The sequence below is a fragment of the Rhododendron vialii genome, chromosome 2a, assembly GCF_030253575.1.
Source record: "Rhododendron vialii isolate Sample 1 chromosome 2a, ASM3025357v1".
NCBI classification, from domain to species: domain Eukaryota; kingdom Viridiplantae; phylum Streptophyta; class Magnoliopsida; order Ericales; family Ericaceae; genus Rhododendron; species Rhododendron vialii.
In genome coordinates, this window is record NC_080558.1 from 37,216,304 (window position 1) to 37,242,084 (window position 25,781).

The window sequence follows — 25,781 nt, forward strand, 5'->3', positions numbered from 1 at the left end:
TAATCCTATCTAATCCAATACATTAAACAAGGCCTTACTCCTATTTTTTTTGGGAAATGATTTTGCCACTATATTTTTTGTTAGGCTCTATTTGGAATCTAGGGAAAGGAAAGAAAAAAAAAAGGAAAGAAAAAGAGAAGGAAAATGAGAGGAAAAATTTATTATTCACGATACTTGAAATTCTTATTTTCTTCACACTTTCTTTTCAAACCAAACAATGGGAAGGAAAATTTTTTAATTTTTTTTTTCCTTTCCTTTCTATAGGTCCAGCTTTAGGATTTGTTTGATAACCTAAATTCAGCACTTAAAACTGAATCAATTAAGTAATAAGTGATTCAGTAGATTTGATAACCACATTATACATTGCTTAACAAATTAAGTGCTACTTAAAATGTAGGCTAAAAAGTTGAAAAAAATTAAGTAGTTTTGAGCTACTTAATTCTGACTGAATTATTGTGTACTTTCATTTTTTCACCATACCACCACTACAACCACAACCACAACCACTTTCACTACCACCACCACTCCTATAACCACTCCACCACCACCACCACCACTTCGCCACCACCACCACCACCACTCCTCCACCACCACCATCACCACCATCACCACCACCATTACCACACTACCACCACCATTACTACACCGTCATCGCCGCCACCACCACTCCACCACCAACACACCACCACCACCACCACCACAATCTCCATTTCACCATTATTATAAATACATTATGACCATTAGTTAATTAAGAGAGAATCGAAATTAAAATTAATTTATTATTTTTTTAATTCAGTACTTAATATGTTTACCAAACAGCTTTTCAGCTTAAAAAAATTAGCATTCAGCACTTAATTTTTCAGCATTCAGTTTTAGTTTTATCAAACAGGCCCTTAGGCTCCGTTTTGGAAAGGAAATAAGTACTTATTTTATAAGAACGTAATTTCAAGCTCAAAAATCATGTGCTTATACAAATTATTATTTTCTTATCATTATGGATCTTGTTTGATATATCTTATTGAGATCTTTAATACAGCGCAAAAAAATTTAAAATTTATTTATTTATTTATATTATTTTTAAATTTAAAAATATAAAATAAGTATTTATTTTTTAAGAAATGTTCAGAAACGGACCTTAATTCCACTCCCCTGCGCTTGAGCAGAGTGACGCCTCTTTCTTTCGGCTAACTTCATTCCCCTGAAAACTACAAGCAGGCCGCGGAAAACACAGTCAGGAGAAAAACTACCCAAGAGGACAACAATGGTCCACAGCGCCTACGACACCTTCGAGCTCCTCACCGGCTGCCCCACAAAGATCGACGCCGTCGAATCCCACGGCTCCAAGCTCCTCCTCGCCTGCTCCGACGGATCCCTCCGCATCTACGCCCCCGAATCCGACCGCTCTCCTCCTCCCTCCTCGCCCTCTGACCGGACCCATGAGGCGCTGCGGAAAGAACCCTACGTTCTCGAGCGAGCCGTGAACGCCTTCTCGAAGCGGCCGATGGTCGCAATGGAGGCTTCGGGGTCGAGGGAGCTGCTCCTCTCGCTTTCGGAGTCCATCGCCTTCCACCGGCTTCCCAATTTGGAGACCATCGCGGTTATTACGAAGGCAAAGGGCGCCAATGCTTACGCGTGGGACGATCGGAGGGGGTTCTTGTGCTTCGCGAGGCAGAAGAGGATCTGTATATTCAGACACGACGGTAATTTTCCCGAAAACTAAGGGTCTGTTTGTGCAATTTGGAGAATTCGAATTATAACTTCAGAAAATACCAAAATTTTGAGAGAATGCGGTCTAATTAATGGAAAAAAATTCAATGTGATGGTTATTTGTAACGTGTTTTCATATGATATGATGTGGCCCCAATGTTGTTGTGGTTCTCACCCATCCATGTAAGAAGCCTAACAAATAACGGTTACAGTTTCAAAGTTAAACTTTCCAACAATGCCTTTTAGTTCAAATTGTGGCTTTAAATCAAGAGATAAGGTTAAAAAGGTGTTTTCATAGGGCTTTATTGTTGCGGTTTTCAAAATGGACTAACAATTTGGGACACTCAAAAGTCAAAAAGTGGACATACAATATGGGAGGAAGGGAGTATTTACTTGTTGTAATTATTCGTTTAGCTGTCCGTTATAATTATTTGGGATTAATCATTCGTCTTGTCAAGAGGAATTAAGAATGTATAGAAATATCAGCCGGAGTTTGAAAGGTTCATATAGAACGACACTAAGAAACAAGGTACTTTTCCATCTTTGAACTGTTTCTTTTTTGCTTTTGGTTGTAATTTTTTACTTTTTAGACTCCTCCCGCTGGGACGAATGACCATTTCTTAAAGCTTAAAGTGAATCTGACAAAATTTCAAAAAAGACGAAATTAGTACCAAAACAATAATTTAGGGAGAACATGGCCGAAGTCCAGTTTATTCATTCTAGTGAAGGGATGTACTTTATAATTAAACACTCATTTTAGGGGATTAGTAGAATGGTAGAAGGAAGCGAAACTTTGGATAATACTTAAACTTGTTTGGCTTTTACGAGTATTTTGGTTAATAGGAAGAAGAATGAAAAAGTAACCCCCACCATATAAAATAGTTGAATTAGGCTTGGTCGAGTTTACATTTTGCTTTCAAGGGTCGCAACGGTGTAATTGTAGAGTTTTCTTGCTCTTTTCTGATGTCTTCATACGAATCATATCATACCTACTTAAAAGGGATTAGTTTTGCAATTAAATTTTTGGAACTTCATCAAGCCACCTGCAATTTTGCTGGAGAAGTGAAAATCTTTTCCTTAAGGCTTGAGTTATCTGTTCATAATATGATCTAATTGGTTTTCTTACTTTGGTAGGGGGACGGGGATTCGTGGAGGTGAAAGAATTTGGTGTTCCTGATACGGTGAAGTCAATGGCTTGGTGTGGGGAGAACATATGTCTGGGTATTAAAAGGGAATACGTAATACTGAATTCGACAAATGGTGCATTGTCCGAGGTATTTCCTTCTGGAAGGATTGCCCCGCCATTAGTAGTGTGTCTTCCATCTGGAGAACTTCTTCTTGGGAAGGTACTCTAATCTTTGCTCATAATTTACATATGTTTTGTTGGGAATTTAAGTTGTATTCCAAACCAAAGAACAAGAACCAGAAGCACTCTTGAATACAAACCAAACCCTCAGCAGGGATTGGAACATTTTCAATTGGATAAAAAGATCAAAGGTATCAGCGGTAGATGTTTTTCCTTTTTTCTCTGCCTCGAGGCCTCCAATTCACTGTAGTACTTCTGAATACTGTGAGATTCCAGGTTGGATCGCTGTAGTTGTTTGATATAGATAACCTGTGGCTGTGAGTACAGATGAAATCTATGCCATTTTTTATGCATTTGCATGTCTTGCAACCTCTAGGCAGAAATGATTGACAAACTCAATGACTGACGAGTTGCGATTGTATGAGCAGAAACATTATTAGAGTGAGAAACACATACTGATATCTTCTCTGACAATGTCGGAGAAGATAGCAGTAATTTTTCCACCTTAGGATATGTATTAGAGTGCTGTGCACACAGTAATGTTTCTCACTGATATCTTCTCCGACATTAATCTGGTGTTCACATACTTGTGTTGTCTTGTTGTCCTTGACTAGGGACGGCAACGGCCCTCAACCCTCCTTCTGGTAGGGTTTTCCTCCCCTCCTCATCCCACAGGTACTCAAACCCTGTCCCATCCACCTGCGAGAAACTTAACATGAATCGTGTAGATCTTGTTTCTTGAAACTTGAAAAGGTTTTCTTGAATGGAGACTGGGGAGTTGTCCAATCCTATGGTTGATAGGATGTTCCTCCGACCCACCAAATTCATGTACATTTACCCAGTACACATCAACATTTGCATGGAATCTATCTAATATTTTGCCAAGATTGTCAAACCCTAGCCAAATTGCAAATCAAGTTATCAAATTTCAGATCTACAGAGATGGAGGAGTACATTGTCAAACATCATTTCTAATTTTCTAGAAATACAGATATATAGCTACTTGTGTATCGCTAACGTAAACACACAAAATAATGAACACAAATTTTGTTTGTTCTTTTGGGCCATGGTTCCTCTTTGCTTGATGTGGATTATTTGGCGAGAGAGAAATTCGAGATGTTTTGAAGGAATCAAAAATTCGTTGGTTAGACTTGAAAGTTTTTTAGTGAATAGCTTGTATAGCTGGGAGAAAAGAGAATGTAATCCATCTCTTGATCAGTTTCTAGATTGGTTTGTACTTTTCAATTCACACGGTGGTGTATAGGGCCTTTTTGTCTATGGCCACTTTTTGTATATGGGCAGCATTCCCTTGATGCGTCGTTGCTAATATAATTATTTACTTATAAACAAAAAAACTGTTAACAAATTGAGGAGTTTTCCTTCCTGAGCGGCCCCAGCATTGATAACACCGTCAAGGTCACACCACTTCATCCGAAATGTAGGGAAATGAGAGAAATTGTCAGTGGTGGACCGGTGGTGCTTGGTCATGGTGGCTGACTATACAGATGGCAGGGGCTGCCATCTGCCAAAGGGGAAAGAGAGAGGAGGAAATAAGTACCGTGAGATAACAGTTAACCCTGAGCCCCTACCTCTTTGCCTTAGTTATGGATGAATTGACTAGACAATTTCAAGAGGATATTCCATGGTGTATGATGTTTGCAGATGACATTGTCCTCGTAGATGAAACCGCTAGAGGCGTTAATACGAAACTAGAAATTTGGAGAGAAGCATTAGAGTCAAAGGGTTTTCGGATAAGTAGGAGTAAAACTGAGTATATGGTGTGCAAGTTTAGTGGTACCAGTAGTGCGCATGAAGGAAGAGTGATGATCCAAGACCAGAAGATACCAAAGAGTGATCATTTTAGGTATTTAGGCTCAATTATTAGTAGAGATGGAGAGATTGCTGATGATGTGACCCATAGGATCCAAGTGGGGTAGCTCATGTGGAGAAGCGCTACTGGTGTACTATGTGACAAGAGGGTACCTACAAAATTGGAGGGAAAATTCTATGGAACTGCCATAAGATCAGCGATACTTTATGGGACAGAATGTTGGCCTATTAAGAAACAACATGTGAGCAAAATGAGTGTAGCAGAAATGAGAATGTTGAGGTGGATGTGTGGTAAGACTAGACGAGACAAGATTAGAAATGAAACAGTTCGTGAGATGGTAGGTGTAGCACCTACAGAGGAGAAGTTGATGGAAAATAGACTAAGGTGATTTGGTCATATCTACCGTGGACCAGAAGATGCAGTAGTTAAGAGAGCGGATAGGATAGCTCTAGGTAGCAATGTTACAGGGAGGGGTAGACCTAAATTGACATTAGATGCTGTAGTGCGCAAAGATATGAGTATAATGGGTCTGTGTGAACAAGTGACACTTGACAGAGTCCAATGGAGGAAACGGATTCATGTAACCGACCCCAAGTGATTGGGACGTAAGGCTCGGTTTGGTTTGGTTTGGTTTGGTTTGGTTTTAGATAACAGTTAACCGAGGTGTTCATTCACCTGTTTTTTTGGTTGATACAAAGTTAGTAGATGAACCCTGTAATATTTCAATTGTACTTGGGTTGGGGTCCGGTTAACATATATCTGCTCCACCCACGGACTTGATGCACGAGGGGAAAACATGCCTGACCCCCAGACCTCCAGCTGATCAGAAGAAGCCCATAATTTTTAGGTCAGGACGAATCTGGTCGTACTGGTCAAGGCAATAATTGGCATACCTATCCATGACTTCATGCCTTGTAAAGAAGTATTGTACCTCAAAGACGATGAGATGATGAGGGCTGTTGGCTTTTTGTTCCTTTTGCTAATGTGATTGCACATTTTTGGTTGGTTTGGCCTTCAGTGCTTATCTTTTTTGTACCGAAACAGTGTGGCGTTTTTTGAGAAAAGTTCATCGAGTTTGCAATGTTCCTATTTGCTATATTAAAATATATCATGTTAAGCAGGCATAGTAACTATAATATTTCTTTTGAGCCCCATAACCTAAAGGTGAATTGTTGATATTTTGTAACTAGATCAGTCATGGCTTCCCTGACTTGGTTAAAGCTAGTACCGTGTTCAATCTGGTGATGGGTAATCAGTAAAGCTACTTTAAAGTTCAGCGATAAGGAAGATAGCACCAGATTGTGTATAGGCATCAAGAAATTCATGTAGGCTACATTCTGCAACGAAATAATCCAAAAATACCACCCAACATAAATTAATACTAGGGTGATTATGGACTCTGTTTTTCTCAATAGATGCAGATTATACTTATCAAAATGAAGTACAATCACATTCATGCATATCATGTGGATATAACACTAACAAGGATACTGCAGTAAGATTGAATAATGAGCTTATGAGTAGACTTAGTACTGCTAGACCATATCCTCAAAGAAAATGTCTTTATTCAGCTGGTAAATATAGTTCGATCAGTAATATGATAGTATTTGTTAACTACTCAAAGTAGTTAATCAACCTTATCTACACAGACCTTACAACAGATTTGCACATGTTTTGTTCTTAGGATAATATTGGAGTGTTTGTGGACCAAAATGGTAAACTTCTTCAAGAAGGCAGGATTTGTTGGTCTGAGGCTCCTGCTACTGTTGTCATTCAGAAGCCGTATGCTGTAGGTCTCTTACCAAGACATGTTGAGGTAATTTGACAATTTTCTTTGAGCTACATTCTCTTGGTTCTTTTGTTTTGGCGTATCTCATTGCTCATTTATGTTCGATTTGCTATTTGAGGTTTGCAGATACGGTCACTCCGAGTTCCTTATCCTTTGATACAGACTGTTGTCCTCCGTAATGTTCGGCACCTTTTGCAAACCAACTATGCCCTTATTGTGGCGTTAGATAACTCTGTTTGTGGGTTATTTCCCATTCCTCTTGGTGCTCAGGTATGTCTTGGAACCCTGGAAGATTTACAGTCAGTATCTTATGTGCTCTATTGCCTACTTCTGTAAATAGAAATAAGAGAAAAAGCATGCATGCCGTTTTTCGTTCTTAACTTCTTGTCTCAACTAGTTCCCCATTGCTCTGGTAAATGGACTTGATAGATGCCTCTGAAGTAGGAAAGTATCAGTGTTCTTTAAGAATCTGTCAAACTTTTCATGTTATAATCCCCTTCATAAAGTATTGAGAATTTGATAACGGTACTTGCATTGATATAAATCTAGGGATTTGTTTTAGCTGTCCCCACCTGACTTGATCTCCATTCCCACCTTTTGCGCATCAATCGCAGAAGCTTTTAGGCAATTGGTTTGATGCCTAAGGCTGTGGAATAGCTACTTCTATAAATGCTGTTCTTACAATGGTCCATCTTGATCTATGCTTATTGGTCACGGTGATGGCCTTGCTTTCGTTGTGGACATTACCCGTCATTGCTGCATGTCTGATGCATACGGTTCTTCACACACAGCACTGCACTCGCTTAACAAGATACCATTTCAGCTCTTTTGGATTTCTGAGGATTCAAAAGATAATATGTATAAATCTGGATTTTTATTGTACTTCTGAGGAGTCACATTCACCTTTGTTTCTATGAAATTGTCACATTCACCCTCAAAGAAGAAACTCATTCTAAGAAATGATCTTCTACATAGATTTGTTCATCAATCACTTTAAGGCTCTCCAAATAGTCGGTTTCCACTGGAGATATATTTTGCCACCACTAATTGCTTTCAATTGTTGTTGACCCAACTATACTCCTGCTTATATCAACACAACTTAATTCTTACTTCTCAATGCCTATTTAACAAGTCAAATATTGTTGTATATCAAATGAATGTTTGTTATAAACAGTAGGTCTTTATTGCTGTTACAGATATAGTGTAAAGTAGTAAAGAAAAAGAGTATCAATCCAGTCCACTGTGTTAATTAGTTGGAATTTGGCATGGAGTGATGCCTATTCTGAGAATAAGAGGAAGGACAAGTTCATTTATCACAGAGAGTGAGGGAGGGGGGAGTTTGTATCAAGGATTGATGTTAAGTTCCTATAATTATGAATCAACTCAACTCAATGGAGAGTGCTGGGCCATCATAGGATTGTTATTAAGTTAATTGTCAGTCTGAAAATCTCAATATGCTTTGGTACTCTTTTCTTTTTTTATTTATTTATCATAAGTCAATATGCCTAGAGGTAGGAGCAGAGGAGAAAGTCCAGGATTAGCAGGTACCAACGCAACCAACTTTTTGTGATGGAGTGGTAGCCATAGCATGATATTCGGCCTCAGTAGAAGAACGAGTAACAACAATTTGGTTTTTACATTTGTATGGAATAAGAGATTCACCCATGAAAAAACAAACTGTCAGTAGAAGTGCGATTCATAGTGTCCCCTGCTCAGAGAAGGCAGTAAGTTCCAAAGAAGTTGATGAATAACTAACTCAAATGGTAGTTGGAAATATATAATAATGCGGAAAACATCAGCCCAATGAACTGAATTGTGGTTGGGGAAGACACAATTGACTCAATATGCTTGGTATTGTCATGTAAGTCCCATGATGAGCAATCTGAAGGGTACTCTTTTAATCATTACACATGGGTAAGAGCAGAGGAGGAAACTCCAGGATCAGCAAGTACCGATGCAACCAAAATTTTTGTGATGCAGTGGTAGCCATAGCATGATTTTTAGCCTCAGTCAGACAATACGCACGCAACAACAATTTGCTTTTTGCTTTTGTAAGAAGTAAGAGAATCACCCATGAAAAAGTAGGCACGAACCAAAGAAGTTGATGAAAATAACCAACTTCAATGGAAGTTGCCTCGAAAATACATACTTGAGGAACTTCAATGCATATCATCACATGCAAAGTTTTCAAACTGAGCCTGAATTGTGTGGAAACCTGGAGGTGGGACCATAAATATTTCCTCATTGCAAGAATTATTGACATCCATCCATGATAAATTCCATTGGCGAACAACTACTATTGCAATTAAGGTAGGAACAATAGTCTCGATGCCATATTTCTGGGGAAAATCCTTAGCCACCAAGCCATCCTTATATCGTTCTACAGAACCATAAGTTGTGGTTTGATTTTACAAGCCCATTGGCAACCAACTGCGTGCTTACGAGGCGGTAGAGGTACAAGATACTTAAGTGTCAGCCTTGTGCAATTCAGAAAGGTATTCACTTCTTAGAAAGTTCTTCATTCATAGCATGTTGCCAAAGAGGGCCAAGAACAGCCTCCTAATAGGAGGTGGGTTCATTAAAGAAAAAATAGAGAATCAAAGGTAAAAAAGAACAAAAGTTAGAAGAATAATTAGTGCAGAGCAACCAAAACGATCAGGACACTTACTAAGCTCTGGATGACAACGAGGAGTTTAGGAAACTCATTATTTGCAACCAATGCAGACTAAGCTGTAGTAGGAAGGGAGGTATGACACAAACAAATAGGGATTCACTTGAGAGAGTCTTGTTGCAAAGCATCTGAAAGCCTAGCTCTAACACCATTTCCAGGCATTCAACTTAAAACAAATTAGTGATGAATGGTGAGGCTGCTGATACTCATACTAGTTTTGGATTGGGCAAACTTAACTAATACCTCATGTTCACTTTGTTGCATCCGCACCCTTTGTGCTTTGGTGATTTGCGCAGACGGACCCAATTCTGGCCATTCTAACAGAGGTGTACCTCACACACCTCTTGAATCTAACCCATGTATTGAATGCATCTCTGAACATGTTATCAGACTACACACACGTATGTTTTGGTTTCATTTTGGGTAATATAGTAGAGATAGAAAACCTTGTTATATAGTGTCCAGTATACATCGAACATTATCTGTGTTTGTCCTTGAAAAGATGATACATTGAACTCATTTCTCTAATTTTTCTTCTGAATTTGTGTCTTGAAAAAGTTAAAAGAACAAACAGAATTTTGTTAAGAGCTTGAAAAAGTTAAAAGAACAAACAGAATTTTGTTGAGAGTTAAGACCCATGCATTTTAAAACTGTTTAATATTATGAATAGTTGTCATGAGAATTTTGATTATGAACTTGAATTTAATTTGAAATGTTCTTCTCCCTTGAAATACAACATTTGGATGATGAATTTGATGAACTCTTATACCTTATTTGCCATACAGATAGTACAATTAACCGCATCTGGAAATTTTGAGGAAGCATTGGCTTTGTGTAAGATGCTCCCACTAGAGGATTCAAGCCTCCGAGCTGCAAAAGAGCAGTCAATTCATATAAGGTCCACATATCCCTTGCATAGTTTTCCAAGTTCTAAATTTGCTTTGACATGGGACAGTTCATTTCAAAATGACAACTTGTGTGTTCTTCCGTTGTTGGATTGTGAAAATATATGTGGGTAAATTTTGCGCACGCGTGCATTTTTTTTTAAATATATATTGCTCTGGCAAGCAATTTACTGTATGTTTCTAGTATAAGTTATAACATGTACATTTCTCCAAAGAAGTCTGTCCCACGCATATTGATGCTAGATTTGTTCTTCTTTTAAGCCTTTAAAGTTCTATTCCTTTCAGGAGTTATTATGGTTTCTTTTTCCACCACTGTTTGAAGTTGCATTTTGATGTCAGATTCTTGCTATTTATTTACTCATAGACATGACACCTCTTAAGTCTTTGTATATTCCTAGACATGATACCTTTAAGTCTTTGTAGATGTTCAATACGCTGTTGTTGACCAGGCAATAAACAGTGCTGATATATTAAGGCAAGAGTAGTTTAGATCAATCTTTAGAATAAATACAAATCTACCAAAGGAGAAACAAATCTATTAGCACCCTTTTATATTTGTTTTTGGCAAGTCTATTTTCACCCTGATAGATATATCTTGTATTTGGAAACAAGACTTTCTTTTGGAACACCAGTGAGCACCCCCGTTCCTGAATAGCTCAAAGCCTCATCGGCGTATTACAAAGATGCTGAACAACTTTTAGCTTGGAAAGAAGTAGTTCATGTCCTGTTTTTGGTGATATGATTTCACGGAAAATGCTAGATAATTTTTGACGAAAAGTTTGAAGAGATGTGGTTCTATGGTATAAAATTAGTAATGCCTTCATTTTGGGCTGCCGGTTATGGAATGAAAAATTGGGCTGCACGTTCCCTCTATTGGGAAGTACTCTTGCTTTTGGTTGTTAGTTGTAAGGGTGATATCACTGATATGTAATTCTCCTCATCTATTATTTCTCTCTGTAGGAAAATAGTGCGGAAAAACAATAAACGATTTTACTAATTTCTGAAAAATTACAACATGAACATGAATCACAAAATTACAGAATATGAAATGTAAACATAAATTGTAAGAAAGAATTAGCAATTTCAAACCGAGATCCGTTTTGTTCAACGGTGCCCTTAAGACAAATTCGCCGCCTCACCGGTGCTAGAGGTTGTGTCGGTGTTTGTCTCCCAGGGTTGACTCGGTTACCACTCAGCTGCCGGAGCACTGCAGTAGATTGCCCGTCGAACCAACTTGTGTTTGTACTCTCTCTCTCGAAAAGAACAATTGTATTGCAGAAGAATGCTTTGGATTGTTTTTGGTGTGTTGAAACCAAAAGAAGAGATCTCCTTTTATAGCTGAAGGAGGAGCCTCTGCCATGAATGCTGCAATGATGGAGGAGCCTCTCAATCAATAGGGGAATTGATTCTGCAATTCAATTTTGAAATAAAACTGATACAGTTATTATTTCTGAAATTGAATACGCAATCATGGGTAATAACTCTGGGTAATCAACCCAGTTTTGACCATCCAACCGTTGGTCCAAAACCCACTTTGAGAGACAATTTCTCATTCATCTCTCAATGGAATTTATTCATTCTTTCACTGGTTTAAACTCCTTAGCAAGGAGTATCTAAAACCCACTTGGGCACACCTCGAGCGGTGTGGGTCTCGCCAAATTCTCTTTGGTTAAAATTCCATTTTTCCAACACTCTCTTGGTGTCTTATGCCCTGACCTGTCTTCTTACATTATTTGTTCTCTGTTTGAAAGCATTCTAGTTGTTGATAGGAAAACAAACCATTGCTTGCCCTTGCATTTTTTTGTTGAGCTTTTCCTCTAGCTTTGATTTCCTCCCCTCCCCACACCCCAATGTTTTCTAGATGCTCTGCTTGAGCTTTTGGTGCATTTACAATCATGAATGCATGTCAGAAATAATTAATTCCACAGATATGCACACTATCTGTTTGAGAATGGAAGCTACGAGGAGGCAATGGAGCATTTTTTGGCATCTCAAGTAGAAATCACACACGTGCTTTCTTTTTATCCATCTATTGCCCTTCCAAAATCAATTGTGGTACCTGAAGCAGAGAAGTTCATGGACATCAGTGGAGATAATCCATATCTTTCTAGAGGTTCATCTGGTTTATCAGATGATATGGAATACTCACCTCCTTCACAGCTGTTGGAAACTGATGAGGGCGCTGCACTCGAGTCCAAGAAAATGAGCCATAACACGCTAATGGCTCTCATCAAGTTTTTGCAGAAGAAGAGATATGGTATAATTGAAAAAGCCACTGCCGAGGGAACTGAGGAGGTTGTTTCAGATGCTGTTGGAGATACTTTTATATCTTATGATTCAAATCGGTCTAAGAAATCAGCCAAGGTAACCTACTCTTCGACATTTTTCCTTGACGAGAAAAACTACTTCATCTCCAATATAATTCAAACTGTTTCTGCATGGATTTGCTGTAGCTTTAGATTATACCTTTTTTAAAATTATATTCCCGAAGATTTTAACATTTGGTGTTCAATTCATGTATGCTAAAACTCTGCCTTCACTAAATGCCATCCTGACATGTCCACACGTAGATATGTTAGAATATGCATATACATTGTGTGAGACCCTACCTCCTGCATATCCTTGAGCGCTGATTGGCTGGACAGTAAGTGCAGATAATTATTTTGCTCGAATATCTGTTTTAGGCTAAGAAATAGTATAGTCTGAAAAATCTGTCACTCTGGTAATACCTTGGATGAATGTTGAACTTTAACATCATATCTAACTGCATTATTTTGTGAAAGGACATGCAAGCTTGGATGAAAAATCACTCCTGATTACTTTGCTTTATTTATTTGGAAAGAAAGAAAAATAGTTAGGCCAGAACCTTGCGCTTCTCAGACCCCGGTGTAGTGGGTTGCCCGTTCTACCCTATAAACTTCGTATCGTGCACTCAAGTTGTTACAGGACCTAATTTCTAAGTAGAAATTAGTCTTGGTAGGAGTCTATAATTCGATCTAGCTACATATTCGTTCGATTGAGAACCTTGAGGCTGAAGTCTACTAATTAGTAGCTTTAGGTTTCTATGCCGCATAGCCTTAGTTTTTGACAATTTCTGTTGTTTTAGCCGTCTGATGAACCCCACAAATTGATGTTTGGATGGAACGAGTGAGACTTTGAATGAGTGGCAGTGAAATATTTGGAAGAACTTTACTTTTTTTCTGATTCATATTTCTTCGTTCTCTTTCCTTTTCTCTTTATGTGGGTCTTCTTGTTTTCTCATGTTCATTATCTCTTTCTACCTTCTTTCTTTCCGTCTATTGACGTTCTCTTTCTGCTGATGTATTCTGTTTCTGTCTCATCCGTACTAAGAAATGAGGAACATATGTTTTGACCCAATCTAAAGAAAATATCATGCGAGCCGAGCTATGGCTTTGTGTGTTAGTTAAAAGTATTTGTCACTAATGAAGTACACAATTGCAGTAATTTTGTTAAAATGGATAGCTGACACGAAAGTTTCTGGATAATGCTGGAATTGGATGTGTAATTGGCTAGCAATTCCGGGTTTGAAGACCCTATTTATCTCTTCTACCACCACTATTTTGTTTGAGGTATTAAGATGTGGAAATAGGAATATTAGGAACTTTGATGAGTCAACTTGAAGATTTACTCCAGCAAGGTACCGAAACTTGTGGAAAATGCTAGGAAGCTAAGTGCGGAGCAGATAAATTGGGTAGCCAATTTATCATGTGTCCTGGTGGAAGCATATATGGAAAACTCCTCTATGATAGTTGCCTCCAACTGATGACATCCCCAAGAGTTGGCCACTTTAATTGCCGGCTGACCGAATAGATTGCCCCCTGCTATCTGTCTCCCATTTGGTAAAAGTAATCTATCCACTTGCCACTCTTAGGCCATGTCACCACTCCCGCTGTTAGCTTTCTCCCATCGATAATTGAATCACCTGTCCTGCCTCTTGACCACTAAGAAATCTTGTCGTTCACCTCTTCCAGAAATGAAAAGGAGCCTTTAATCAGCACCAGGACTTTGTTGCTCTCTCTCTCTCTCTCGTATAGGGGCACTACCCCTGTGTCATCTTCCGTACTATGCTTTTATTGACAAATGGGTATGTGATCCCACTAAGGGCTTATTTATTGAGAATAGTTTGTATCTGATGTAGGGGTATTTTTGTGATACGAATCTTACCAGTGTAAGGGGGTCTTTGGGAGGTGCATTTTTGCATTTTCCCATTCTCATTATTGCATTTTGGTTGTTTAGCTACTCCATTCTCAAAACCCATTTTTACAAAACCCATTCCCAGATTTTGACAAAGGAAGCAAAAAGTGAGAATCACCTCCGGACCTCCTTTTCCCATTTTCGGTTGAGTTACCAAAATGCCCACTTCTCCTCCATAATTCATTTTTACATCTTTTAACACAATATAACAAGGCCAAGGGCAACTTGGTAAAAAATCAATCCATAATTCATTTTCATCATTCATCCACCAAACACTACTACTGTTTCAAAATACATTCTGCACATATCTCCCAAACACTCCTTCATTCTTCAAAACACATTCTAACCATAATCCAAAAAGCCAAAAAGCTGAAATTGAAAAGCCAAAAAGTAGGTTCCCAAAATAACAGAGGGGGTGAGAACGAACCCTCAATCTTGTTTTTTTCTCCATGAGCTCTCTCTTTCTTTATTCTATCTTCATCTTTTATTTGTATTTTATTTTAAGTTGGTATCAGAGCGTCAATTTTTTCTTTTTTCGATCTGGCTGTTAGAGTGATAGGATGCAAATAAAAACATTATTTTTTTTTCTTGTGAATAATTTTTTTAGTTTCTTGATCCTTAGTTGTCCTATGTGAGTTTCCTTTTTCTTCATTTTTCAGAAGGGACGTTTTCCTCAGACTGGGACTTGCTTGAAGCTCCCTGCTGACTTAATTTGCTGTAGGGGGGTTGAATTTTGCATCACCCATGGTCTTTGAAAGTTAGAGGCGTGACTTTTGGGAGAATTATCCCTTTATTTACTTATTGATGTTCAGCAATCCCTTTTTTGTTATGTTTTTTTAATGATCAGCAATCCCTTTTCCCCAGTCGGCAGTTATTCCTCTGGCCAATCTTCCATATTGGAGCTGTTCAGCGTCTATTTGCAGTTTGGGTTCCCTATTTGCAACTGTTTACTCCCTTGGGGTACTTCTGTGGTATTCTTGCTACTTTTTATATAAGTTTCCTGTTTCTGGTAAATATATAATGTTAGAGGATAGTGCAACAATAGATGAAACCTGCTATTGTTAGTCAAGTTGGGATGGAAAATCCTACTTTACATGGTGTCAATATTTTAAGTTGTTTACTAAGACTAAAGGGCAAAAGTGTTTTTTGAATGGCACGTCTCCAGCGCGCAAAGAGGATGACCTGCTTTTTGCCCAACAGGAGACTGACAATTCGACTGTCATGTTGTGGCTCCTAAACCCTATGCAGCCTGATATTAGTAATGGGTTCTTTTTTCATGGACAATGCAAAAAGAGATTTGGGATGCAGCTATCTCAATGTACTATCAGAAAGGGAGTATTGCAGAGTTATGATTTGAAGTGTCGGATTTACAACACTAAGCAGCAGGCTTCTTCTATTGCATTGTATTTCATGCCCTACATGCTGTATGGTTGCTGTTGGATCACTTTTAGACACTTGCTACGGAGAGTCCATTGGCTTAGGGGATTTGAGAATTGGCGTGGCTGAAGTGCCTATTGACTGAATTGGGCTTCCATCACAAAGGGCCTACGAAGTTATATTGTTTGTGATAATGAAGCCGTTGTCAACATTGCTCACAATCCATTTCAACATGACAGGACCAAACATGTGGAGGTTGATATACATTTTACTTAGGAAAACATAATTATTGTGTGGTTTGTACTTCTCCTGTGTTGCTTACATCTTCCTTAACAAGCTGGGTATTAGAAATGTCTTTGCACTAGCTTGCGGGGGAGAGCCGAGTGTTATCGTTCTTTTTCACCTTTTATTAGTTTTCTCCAAGGGTATTTTTTAATACGAAGGGTTGTGAGAGAACCCTAAGTCGTCTTTTCTCTCCATCAGCTCTCTCTTTGTTGTTCTCTTTTCTCGCTTCAACTTTTCTTTGGATTACTTTCACGATTACTATCCTCCAGGATCCTAGGATGGGTTAACTATGTCTATGTCAACACCTTGTAAGGTTATACTTTCCTGTAGAGATCAGTGCTTTAAGATTCAAGTCTCATTCTCCAGCCTCACTGAAAGAAAAAGAAAGTACAAAGGAACGCATGCACAATAAATCTGGATTGCTGAGTTGGTTAAATTAGACTTATGTGCTAATAGTGGTTAACTAATCCTAATATTCAACCTTTACACTATCACTGTGCAGTTTAAGCATACAAGAGAATATGACATTTTTGTGGATCTGACTAAAGAGTCTCCTTACTGTCTGCTATCTACGTGAACCCTTTCCTACTTTTGGCTTGGGATCATCTGTATTGTTAACTTAATTGGTAACCACCCACTGTTCATACATTCAAGTGCCTTATCCTGCTGCATGGAAGATGCTCAACTCTGTAAGCCATTAAAATTTGCCGACACAACAGATGCAGCAGTATGTTCTTTTGCATAACTTTTCGTACCAGGCCTCACATACTGATCTGTATATGAGGGAGTTGAAAGGTGTTTGACAAGATGAACTATAAAGAGGTATGACCTAGATGATACTCCCTCCGTCCCAAAATCTTTGGTCTTTTTCAATATTCGCGTCGTTCTTTAAATTCTTTTATCTCCTAATTTATGATATTTTTCATAATTTTGAAAATTTTGTATTATAGATCTAATCGAGAACTACCAAACAAGATCCATGTTGTATATTATTGGAGATTCATGTTGGAAGATACAAGCGATTGAAAACTGACATGAATATCAAAAAAGTCCAAACAATATGGGACGGAGGGAGTAATTCATAAGGCGCTTCCAGACTTCAATGGGAAGACTATTTTGTTTCCTTGTATAAACACTCGGAATTATATTCACTCTCCCATCGCTATAGTCATGCTCTGCCCCTGTCAGTAGAGGCCTTTGTAGACCATTATGAAATCAAATTGGGCCTTGAATCTCGATTATAGGCGAGCCAGTTATTACAACGTTATAACTGTCCAAAACCATTAGAGTACAGCCTCACACTTAGGTTCCTTTAGTGGAAAATGGCTCAAGAGGTGAGAATGATAGGCATGCTGAGTGAAAGACGTATGCATAACAAAGATGCATAACAAAGAAACCAAAAGCAGTTCCTGAAATGAAGTAGAGTGAAATTATATAGGAAAAAGTTGAATGCAATGGGCACAAGGTTCTAAAAGTCTCTAGGCAGGTGGCCGGGCACCACCTAGCGACCAGGCCGATCAGTCGGCGCCTAGACATTAGGTGGATTTTCCGTCTTTTTTTAAATATTCTGGAAATTGTGGATCTGTGCAAGTGCAACTGGGTTTTTGATATTTAGGGCTGTTGAAATTTTCAATTGTGTAAGAGAACTGGGTATCATAGTAGAACTATACCAGAGCCCCTCATACTAAATTACCACTATACTAAAGCCCTTAATTTTTTAAAATCACATTGCCTACCCTCCTAATCATCCACCTAGCTGCATAATCCGCCTAGCCGCCTAAATCGCTGACTAACCCTGCTGACTAACCCTGCCTAGCGGCTGATTAATTGGCCCAGTGCCTAGACTAATACCTAGGCCCCTAGGCGCTGCGGCGGGGTATTGCCCAACGCCTAGGTGCCGGCGGCCAATTTTTAGAACACTGAATGGGCAGTTGCTTCCCTCTGCACTCATCTTTCGCAGACACAAATAAGGGCACAATTTCTGTTCTTATATCAAGCAGTTTTGACTCATTTAATTTTAGCTTTCTGATTCAAGTTTTTTATTAAGGAAATCTCTCTCAACACACTTGTAAGAGTTATATTACTGGTATGCCTTTAAAATAGGTCATCTATCCACTTAACTTTTGGTTGGACAAATGGGCTTTAAAGGTTCTCTTTACATCCGTAAGTTCATAGACAAGTTGGTGCTTAATTATTTACTCTGATATCAGAGCTAGCGAATTAATGTCTCACTGCCTATATGTTAATTTTAATACTTGCATTTGTTTGGCCAGCTTATAGTGGAGGTTCGTTGAAGATATTACATATTACACGTCTGTCTACTCTTCCATGGACTTGATGGCTTATAATAATAGAATACGGCTCAAAGATTGTATGACGATGACTCGAAATAAATTCTTAACATTTTATTTATGTCAGCTCACTTGATTCAATGTTATATTTATTTACAGATAAAAAAAATCGATGCTCTGTATATTTCTCATGATTACTTTTGCCAACAGTGATTTTTCAACTGATATCTTGTGCTTTAGATATTTAGATATCATGCAGTTTCTTTTATGTCTACCCATAGCCCTTGATACTAGATATTAGTTATACTCGAACAACTCTATATCTATATCTCGTTCCATCTTCTAATTGGCTTCTTGGTTTTTAAGGGCCGACTTAACATGGCCATTAGCTCGGGTGCTAGAGAGATAGCAGCTGTACTGGACACAGCACTACTCCAAGCTCTGGTTCTAACCGGACAATCTTCAGCTGCTGTGGAACTATTGAAAACTGTTAACTACTGTGAGATAAAAATATGTGAAGAGTTTCTGCAGAAAAGAAATCACTACGATGCCTTGCTGGAACTCTACAAATGCAATGCTATGCACCACGAAGCTCTCAAACTTCTGCATCAGCTAATCGAAGAGTCAAAATCAGACCAGGCACAAGCAGAGCTGAGACAAAAATTCAAGCCTGAGATGATTATTGACTATCTAAAAGTAAGTTTACCTGTCTATTGTGAATATATTTCTCTATCTGAAATTTGGATGGATGATTTGTCAAAAATATGGCATCTGCACTCTCAACTCATGAACTATATTATAGCTTTATAACATTTCATGGAATTGCCGTGATGTAGCTATTATGTTAAGCATATGGATGTTAGAACAGCTAGACTGTAGGACTTGAAATGAACTCAACAAAGGCTTATCCCATTGCATACATCTTTTTCTGCATCCCACTCAATTGAGGGCAATAATTTCAGAGGATGTTAGTCTTTCGCCCTTGTACCCTAGCAATTTTTTTGGTAAATTTCTGTTCTGAATGTAACTTGTCTTCCTTCATTTGCATCTTCCACCTTTCTCGAAGTACTGTCAGTTTCATCTTATTAATTTAATTAAAATAGCAGTCATAGACCTCAAACTTTAAGTATGCAAGTTTTCTTTTTGGTCCACACCAGAAGTTTAAATTTATTTAACTTTTTAAAGATTTCTTTTACATGAAGTTTACGAATTTTACGCCTTTGTTTTTCAGTTTCGGTGGATATCTGTGTTACGTTCATATGAGTTGCTTTTATGACATTTAAACATTGTGGTGATTCCTCTTTGCCGGAATCTGTAGAGACTACAGAAACTGTATCCAAGCATTGACATTGTGTGTGTACTGTGTAGAAAATCAAGAATTGAAATTGCTGGTTTGGCTTTTGAGAAAAGAACTTTTTGAGTGGCTATTTTGTTGTATTTCTTATGCAGCCTCTCTGCGGGACTGACACTATGCTTGTGTTGGAGTATGCGATGCTCGTGCTCGAAAGCTGTCCTACGCAAACTATTGACCTATTTTTGTCTGGAAATGTTCCAGCAGATTTGGTAAATGTGTACTTAAAACAACATGCTCCAAGTATGCAGGCCACATACCTAGAACTGATGCTGGCAATGAATGAAAATGGAATCTCTGGAAATCTGCAGAATGAAATGGTAAAACTTCTTGCGTAAATCTGTAACTTTTGATAGAGAGGATGATTTTATCAGTAATGCCATAGTGGGAAGGTTTGGCATTACATGTTGTAGCCAACCCAAACTACTTGGCTGTAATAATTGTTCAGCATTGCTGTGGTGATGAAGATTTTACTTCTAAAATGGATTTACTTAGTAGTGGTACGTGTGGTAGGTGCAAATTTATCTCTCCGAAGTGCTTGATTGGTACACAGATCTAAGTGCTCAACAGGCGTGGGATGAGAAAGCTTATTCACCTACAAGGAAGAAGTTATTGTCTGCTTTGGAGAGTATCTCGGGGTACAACCCGGAGGCTCTGTTAAAGCAACTCCCTGCAGATGCTTTGTATGAAGAGCGTGCAATTTTGTTGGGGAAAATGAACCAACATGAGCTTGCCTTGTCGATATATGTTCATAAGGTACTTCTATTAACTTGGCAGTTATCTTTAGAGATGATTATAGTGCCACCTGCAAAGAAACGGGTGAGATAAATAAACTTGTGCATGGAAGTTTGAGCATGTCCTATCCTCAAAAGCAATTCCACAATCTTTTCACTTGATAAATTTAAATTCTGGTACAAGACTCTTGTTATTTTTTGCAACCTTTTAAACTTGGAAAGTTATTTAATTTAGTTGTGTCTTTTGTGGTTCTTGGGTGGAAGTGGCATTACTTAGGGCTGATAAATGAGCCAAACAATGAACTGTTCGACCTTGGTTTGAAAACTTAACGAGTTTCAAAAATGTGTTTGAAGTTGGTTTGTTTACTAGTCGAACTGATCTTGAACAGGCTTTTAATGAGCCAAACATGAACTGAGTGAGCTCGAGTAGCTGGTTTTTTAAAACAGTGTACGCTTATTGAGCTAAGTATTAGTTTGTTCAAGATAAATGAGTGTATTTAGCGAGCTCAAAACATGTGTTCATCTTTGGCTTGTTTATTAGATGAACCGATCTTGAATTAGCTGAAATGGAGAAAGCTCAAGCAGATTTATTCATTTAACAACCCTAGCAGTACTTCACCAGAGCTGTCAACCTGCCTGCTGTTTCTGAGGGTTCAGGCAGGGGTATTTTTCCTATTCAAGATAAGGAGTTGAGTCTGGTTTCCCCCTTCTACGTTTCAATAAATGTATCATATACAGTTTTCTCCCTTTAATTCTGGTTTCTGTCTTTTATGACATAACTGAAATGCTTATGAGCCCTATTTTATTCCATTTTTGTGAGTTGCTTTAGAGGTAGGAAATTATTAACTACTTCGTAAATTAATTTAGATTTGGAGTGTTAATGAGGTTGCTATTGAGTCTAAATCTTCATTTTATGTTTTTGTTGTAAGTGTTTGAATTTGAACAAGGTAGAACTGCAAGGCGAATTCAGACTTAGAAAAGGCTTATGATAGGGTGCCTAGAGACATCATATGGTAGGTTTTGGAGAGAGAGAGTGACCAAAGGGTATACCGAGGTGATTAGAGACATGTATGAAGGTGCCGTCACTACCATCAGATCACTAGTAGCAGAAACAAGTGAATTTTCAATCACAGTAGGATTGCATAAAGGGTCAGGCTTGAGCCCGTACCTCTTTGCCTTAGTTATGGATGAATTGACTAGACAGTTTCAGGAGGATATCCCATGGTGTATATTGTTTGCAAATGATATTGTCCTCGTAGATGAAACTGCTAGAGATGTTAATACAAAACTAGAAATTTGGAGGGAAGCATTTGGGTCAAAAGGGTTTTCGGATAGGTAGGAGTAAAATTGAGTATATGGCGGCAAGTTTAGTGGTACTTGCAGTGCGCATGCAGAAAGAGTGTTGATTCAAGACCAGGAGATACCAAATAGTGACCATTTTAGGTATTTAGGTTCAATTATTAGTAAAGATGGAGAGATTGATGATGTGACCTATAGGATCCAAGTGGGGTGGCTCAAGTGGAGGAGGGGGTGTTCTATGTGACAAGAGGGTACCCACAAAATTGAAGGGAAATTTCTATAAAACTGCCATAAGACCAGCGATGCTTTACGAGACATAATGTTTGCCTATTAAGAAATAATAGGTGAGTAAGATGAGTGTAGCGAAAATGAGAATGTTGAGGTGGATGTATGGTAAGACTAGAAAAGACAGGATTAAAAATGAAACGGTCCGTGAGATGGTAGGTGTAGCGCCTCTAAAGGAGAAGTTGAAGGAAAATAGGCTAAGGTGGTTTGGGCATGTCTCCCTTAGACCTGGAGACGCAGTAGTTAAGAGAGAGGATAGGATAGATGTGGGTAGCAACGCTACGGGGAGGGGAAGACCTAAATTGACATTAGATGTTGTGCGCAAAGATGAGTCTAATGGGTTTGAGTGAACAGTGGCCCTTGATAGAGCTCAATGGAGAAAAAAGATTCATGTAGCCAACCCCAGTTGATTGGGACATAAGGCTCGGTTTGGTTTAGAATTGCAAGGCGAATTCAAAATTCTCCGAATTGTGTAATCTGAACAAGAACTGGACTAGTCTTGCAGTTTTGGTTCTGTTAGGTTTTACATGTATAATGGTTAGGTTTTGGTTCCCAATTTTTTGAAATCGTTTGGAACAGTCTAGTTACTGAATTTTTACAGAACCGAACCAATGTGGTCGTGTGCACCTCTTAATGATCCATTCCTAACAGTACTGGAGAGAGCCCATTAATGCAGTCTGATGCTGTTGCTAGCGCAAAACCCAGTTTGTATATCGGCTATTTCTTTCTTCCTTTCTGCTTTGATAATGTAGAATAATGTTTCTTTCTGTTGAAATTGTAGCTTCATCTTCCTGAACTGGCATTGTCCTATTGTGACCGGGTTTACGAGTCTGCATCTGCAAAATCTTATAGCACTATATACCTCACTCTTCTGCAAATATATTTGAATCCTCGAAGGACAACCAAAAACTTTGGAAAGAGAATTATTAACGTGGTATCAACTCCAAATTCTAGCGTTCCGAAGGCTGGTTTGTGGAGTTCGGCCAAATCCAAAGTTAGTCGTCCAGCTAGAAAAATTGCAGAGATAGAGGGTGCAGAAGACGTCCGATTTAGTCCAGGCAGTACTGACAGTGGAAGGAGTGATGGTGATGCTGACACAGATGATCTCATTGAAGAAGCAGGTTCTAGTATCATGTTGGATGAGGTCCTTGATTTGTTAAGCCGAAGATGGGACAGAGTCAATGGGGCACAGGCGCTCAAACTATTACCAAAGGATACTAAGTTGCAGGTAATGATTATTGGATGGTCACATACAATCAATCTCTAGGAAGGCACGATTGCGCTTCGCCAAGATTATTTCATGCTTCACATTCTGTGTAGGGCTTGCCATGCAATTAGCTTACAAATTCAACTGTGGAAAGATATCCTACTCTCAAGTAGTCTTTAGCATCTGTGTGTGTGCATGTGTGCACGCATGTGACAATCTTGGTGATGCTGATGTTGACAATGGAGAAAACCAGAAAACGTGTCCATCTAATGGCCGCCTTTTTTTTTTTATATTGATTTTGCAGAACTTGCTTCCATTTCTTGGACCCCTTCTGAGGAAATCCAGTGAAGCATACCGGAACTTTTCTGTCATCAAGAGTTTGAGGGAGAGTGAGAACCTGCAGGTATTTCTCATTGGTGCATAAAATGATAGATATGTTGGAAGTAAATTAGTATTGCTACTTCACTATTAGTGCAACTCATCGATCTAGAGGGTTCACTGAGAAATGGTGTTGTTTTATGCTGCTTGTACCGTATTACAGCTTCTTCTTTGATTCCTCTTTGATTCCTTCAGTGCTCAGTCTGATTAGATTTGTTTTTATAAGTTCCATTCCTTCCTTCTCTGCTTGTCTGAAAGCTCATTGCTTGAAAACAGGTCAAAGATGAACTTTGCAACCAACGGAAAACAGTAGTGAAGATTATGGGTGATAGTATGTGTTCCCTTTGTAACAAGAAGATAGGGACTAGTGTTTTTGCAGTGTATCCAAATGGCAAGACCCTTGTGCACTTCGTTTGCTTTAAGGATTCACAAAACATGAAGGCTGTTGTTAAAGGCACACCACGGCGACAACGATGATAGTTAACGTTACCATATGGCTCAGATAAATCTTCACTCAGTTTTGGCAGTTGCACGTCTCTTTCATGCATGAGACATTAAGAGTTTGTCAAGGAGTGGCTTTGAGAGGAGTTAGTTTCACCATCCTGTTTATCGCTACTTTTGGAGTCGCTTCCACAAAGGATATTGGACGTCTGCAAGTGGTCCGAGGGACACGGACGGGCAGGTGATTTTGTGAGTGTACCCTTTCAGAAAACATTATATTGGTTTGGTAGATTGTTTGGGTGTGTGAGGTTTGCATCTTCAAATTCTGAGGTTTTCTTATGTTGTGTGTATAGTTGGTTTGGCAGGAAGCTGTTTGTTGGGTAGATGTATTTGTTTTTTGTTTTTTTCTGTATGGACTATATAGATCATTGGTCAATTCTTTAGGTTTGTGGAGTTTTGAGAAATAGATTTGTGAAGTTTTGTATTCAATAGAAGTCCCTTGTGGGTGGGTGTTTGTACAGAAGTTGATAGGAAAGACGTGGACACAATTTAGCAGTGCTATCTTCTTAGTGTTGAAGAGAAATACAATGCCACAGTATTATACTATCAAATATGCTGCATCTGTAAATTGGTTGCAGTACTATAAATTGCCTTTTCAACTGCCCCTGCGAGGCCGCAAAATGACTTTGTTTTTGTACTTCTATTACTGAGAATTTAAACAAGAAGCCTGAGGTACAATTTTGATCGAAGTTTACTTCGTCTAACTAAATTGGTAACTATCATCAAAGTTTTGTCTAACTTGTCATGATTATTCACATTTCCGTGTGCACAATACATTGTTGTTGGTAACTGATCAAAATAATATACTCCCTCCGTCCTTTTTTAAGTGTCCTGTTTTATAATTTCAATTTATTAAAAAGACATCATCATTATACATTTCATATCAATTTTTTCCTTCATTTTATCTACTTACTTATTATCATTACAATTTTACTCACTAACTTTTCAAAATGGAATATATTTTTAGGGATAAAATAGACAATGAACCAATTTTTATCCACTAATTTTACAAAATTGACACTTATCAAGGGATAACTCAAAATGGAATACTGGACTCTAAATAAGGGACGGAGGAAGTAATAACTAACACTATAAATAGTCGTTAAAAATGAACCAAAAAAGTAGCAAATGAACCTAACAATGAAAGTTGCCCAACACTTGAAATGTAAAAATTCAAAACCAATCATAAATAAGCATAACTTGACTACTTATGGACACACCTATTTGTAACTACGAAAATACATTAACAAGACAAAAAAGTAAATAACAAAAATTAGAAAGTTTGTATGAATGTTTCTTTGCTCCAAAACTACATTTGAATGACCAGAATTCTCTCTAGAACCACATTTGAATGACCGGAATTCCGGACTTGAATGATCAGATTTTCGAATCAATTTGCCTCCCTAGAAATTAAAGTGTATTTTTATTAAAAAGATTCAAAATTTTCCGAACAATTCCTCAATTTGAAGGAAAAAGTTGAATTTTTCCAATATATCATTTTTTTTTGGTGAAGGTTGTTACAATGTTATCGCAAAAGGTACAATGAATTATTTAGACCCCAGCCCGCAAAAGTTATCGTAACCTGACCTTAGAGCATCTCCAACAGCCACTGCAATTTGTCTCTCTCGTCAAATTTTTCAGGTATACCG

At 38.3% G+C, this 25,781-nt stretch overlaps 1 protein-coding gene and 1 long non-coding RNA gene across 2 annotated transcripts; both read left to right on the top strand.

The window, feature by feature from the left end:
• Nucleotides 1-1,170: 1,170 nt before the first annotated feature.
• Nucleotides 1,171-24,683, top strand: LOC131316678 (vacuolar sorting protein 39). The gene is made up of 12 exons (XM_058346112.1): nucleotides 1,171-1,700; nucleotides 2,842-3,053; nucleotides 6,529-6,660; nucleotides 6,760-6,903; nucleotides 10,090-10,202; nucleotides 12,138-12,573; nucleotides 18,744-19,073; nucleotides 19,827-20,048; nucleotides 20,242-20,484; nucleotides 22,828-23,274; nucleotides 23,558-23,656; nucleotides 23,908-24,683. The coding sequence occupies exons 1-12, from the start codon at nucleotides 1,262-1,264 to the stop codon at nucleotides 24,106-24,108; spliced, it is 3,018 nt and encodes a 1,005-aa protein (XP_058202095.1). The 5' UTR covers nucleotides 1,171-1,261; the 3' UTR covers nucleotides 24,109-24,683.
• Nucleotides 20,493-22,688, top strand: LOC131316684 (uncharacterized). The gene is made up of 2 exons (XR_009197226.1): nucleotides 20,493-21,455; nucleotides 21,517-22,688. It is a non-coding gene; the product is annotated as an uncharacterized LOC131316684 (long non-coding RNA).
• Nucleotides 24,684-25,781: the final 1,098 nt, after the last annotated feature.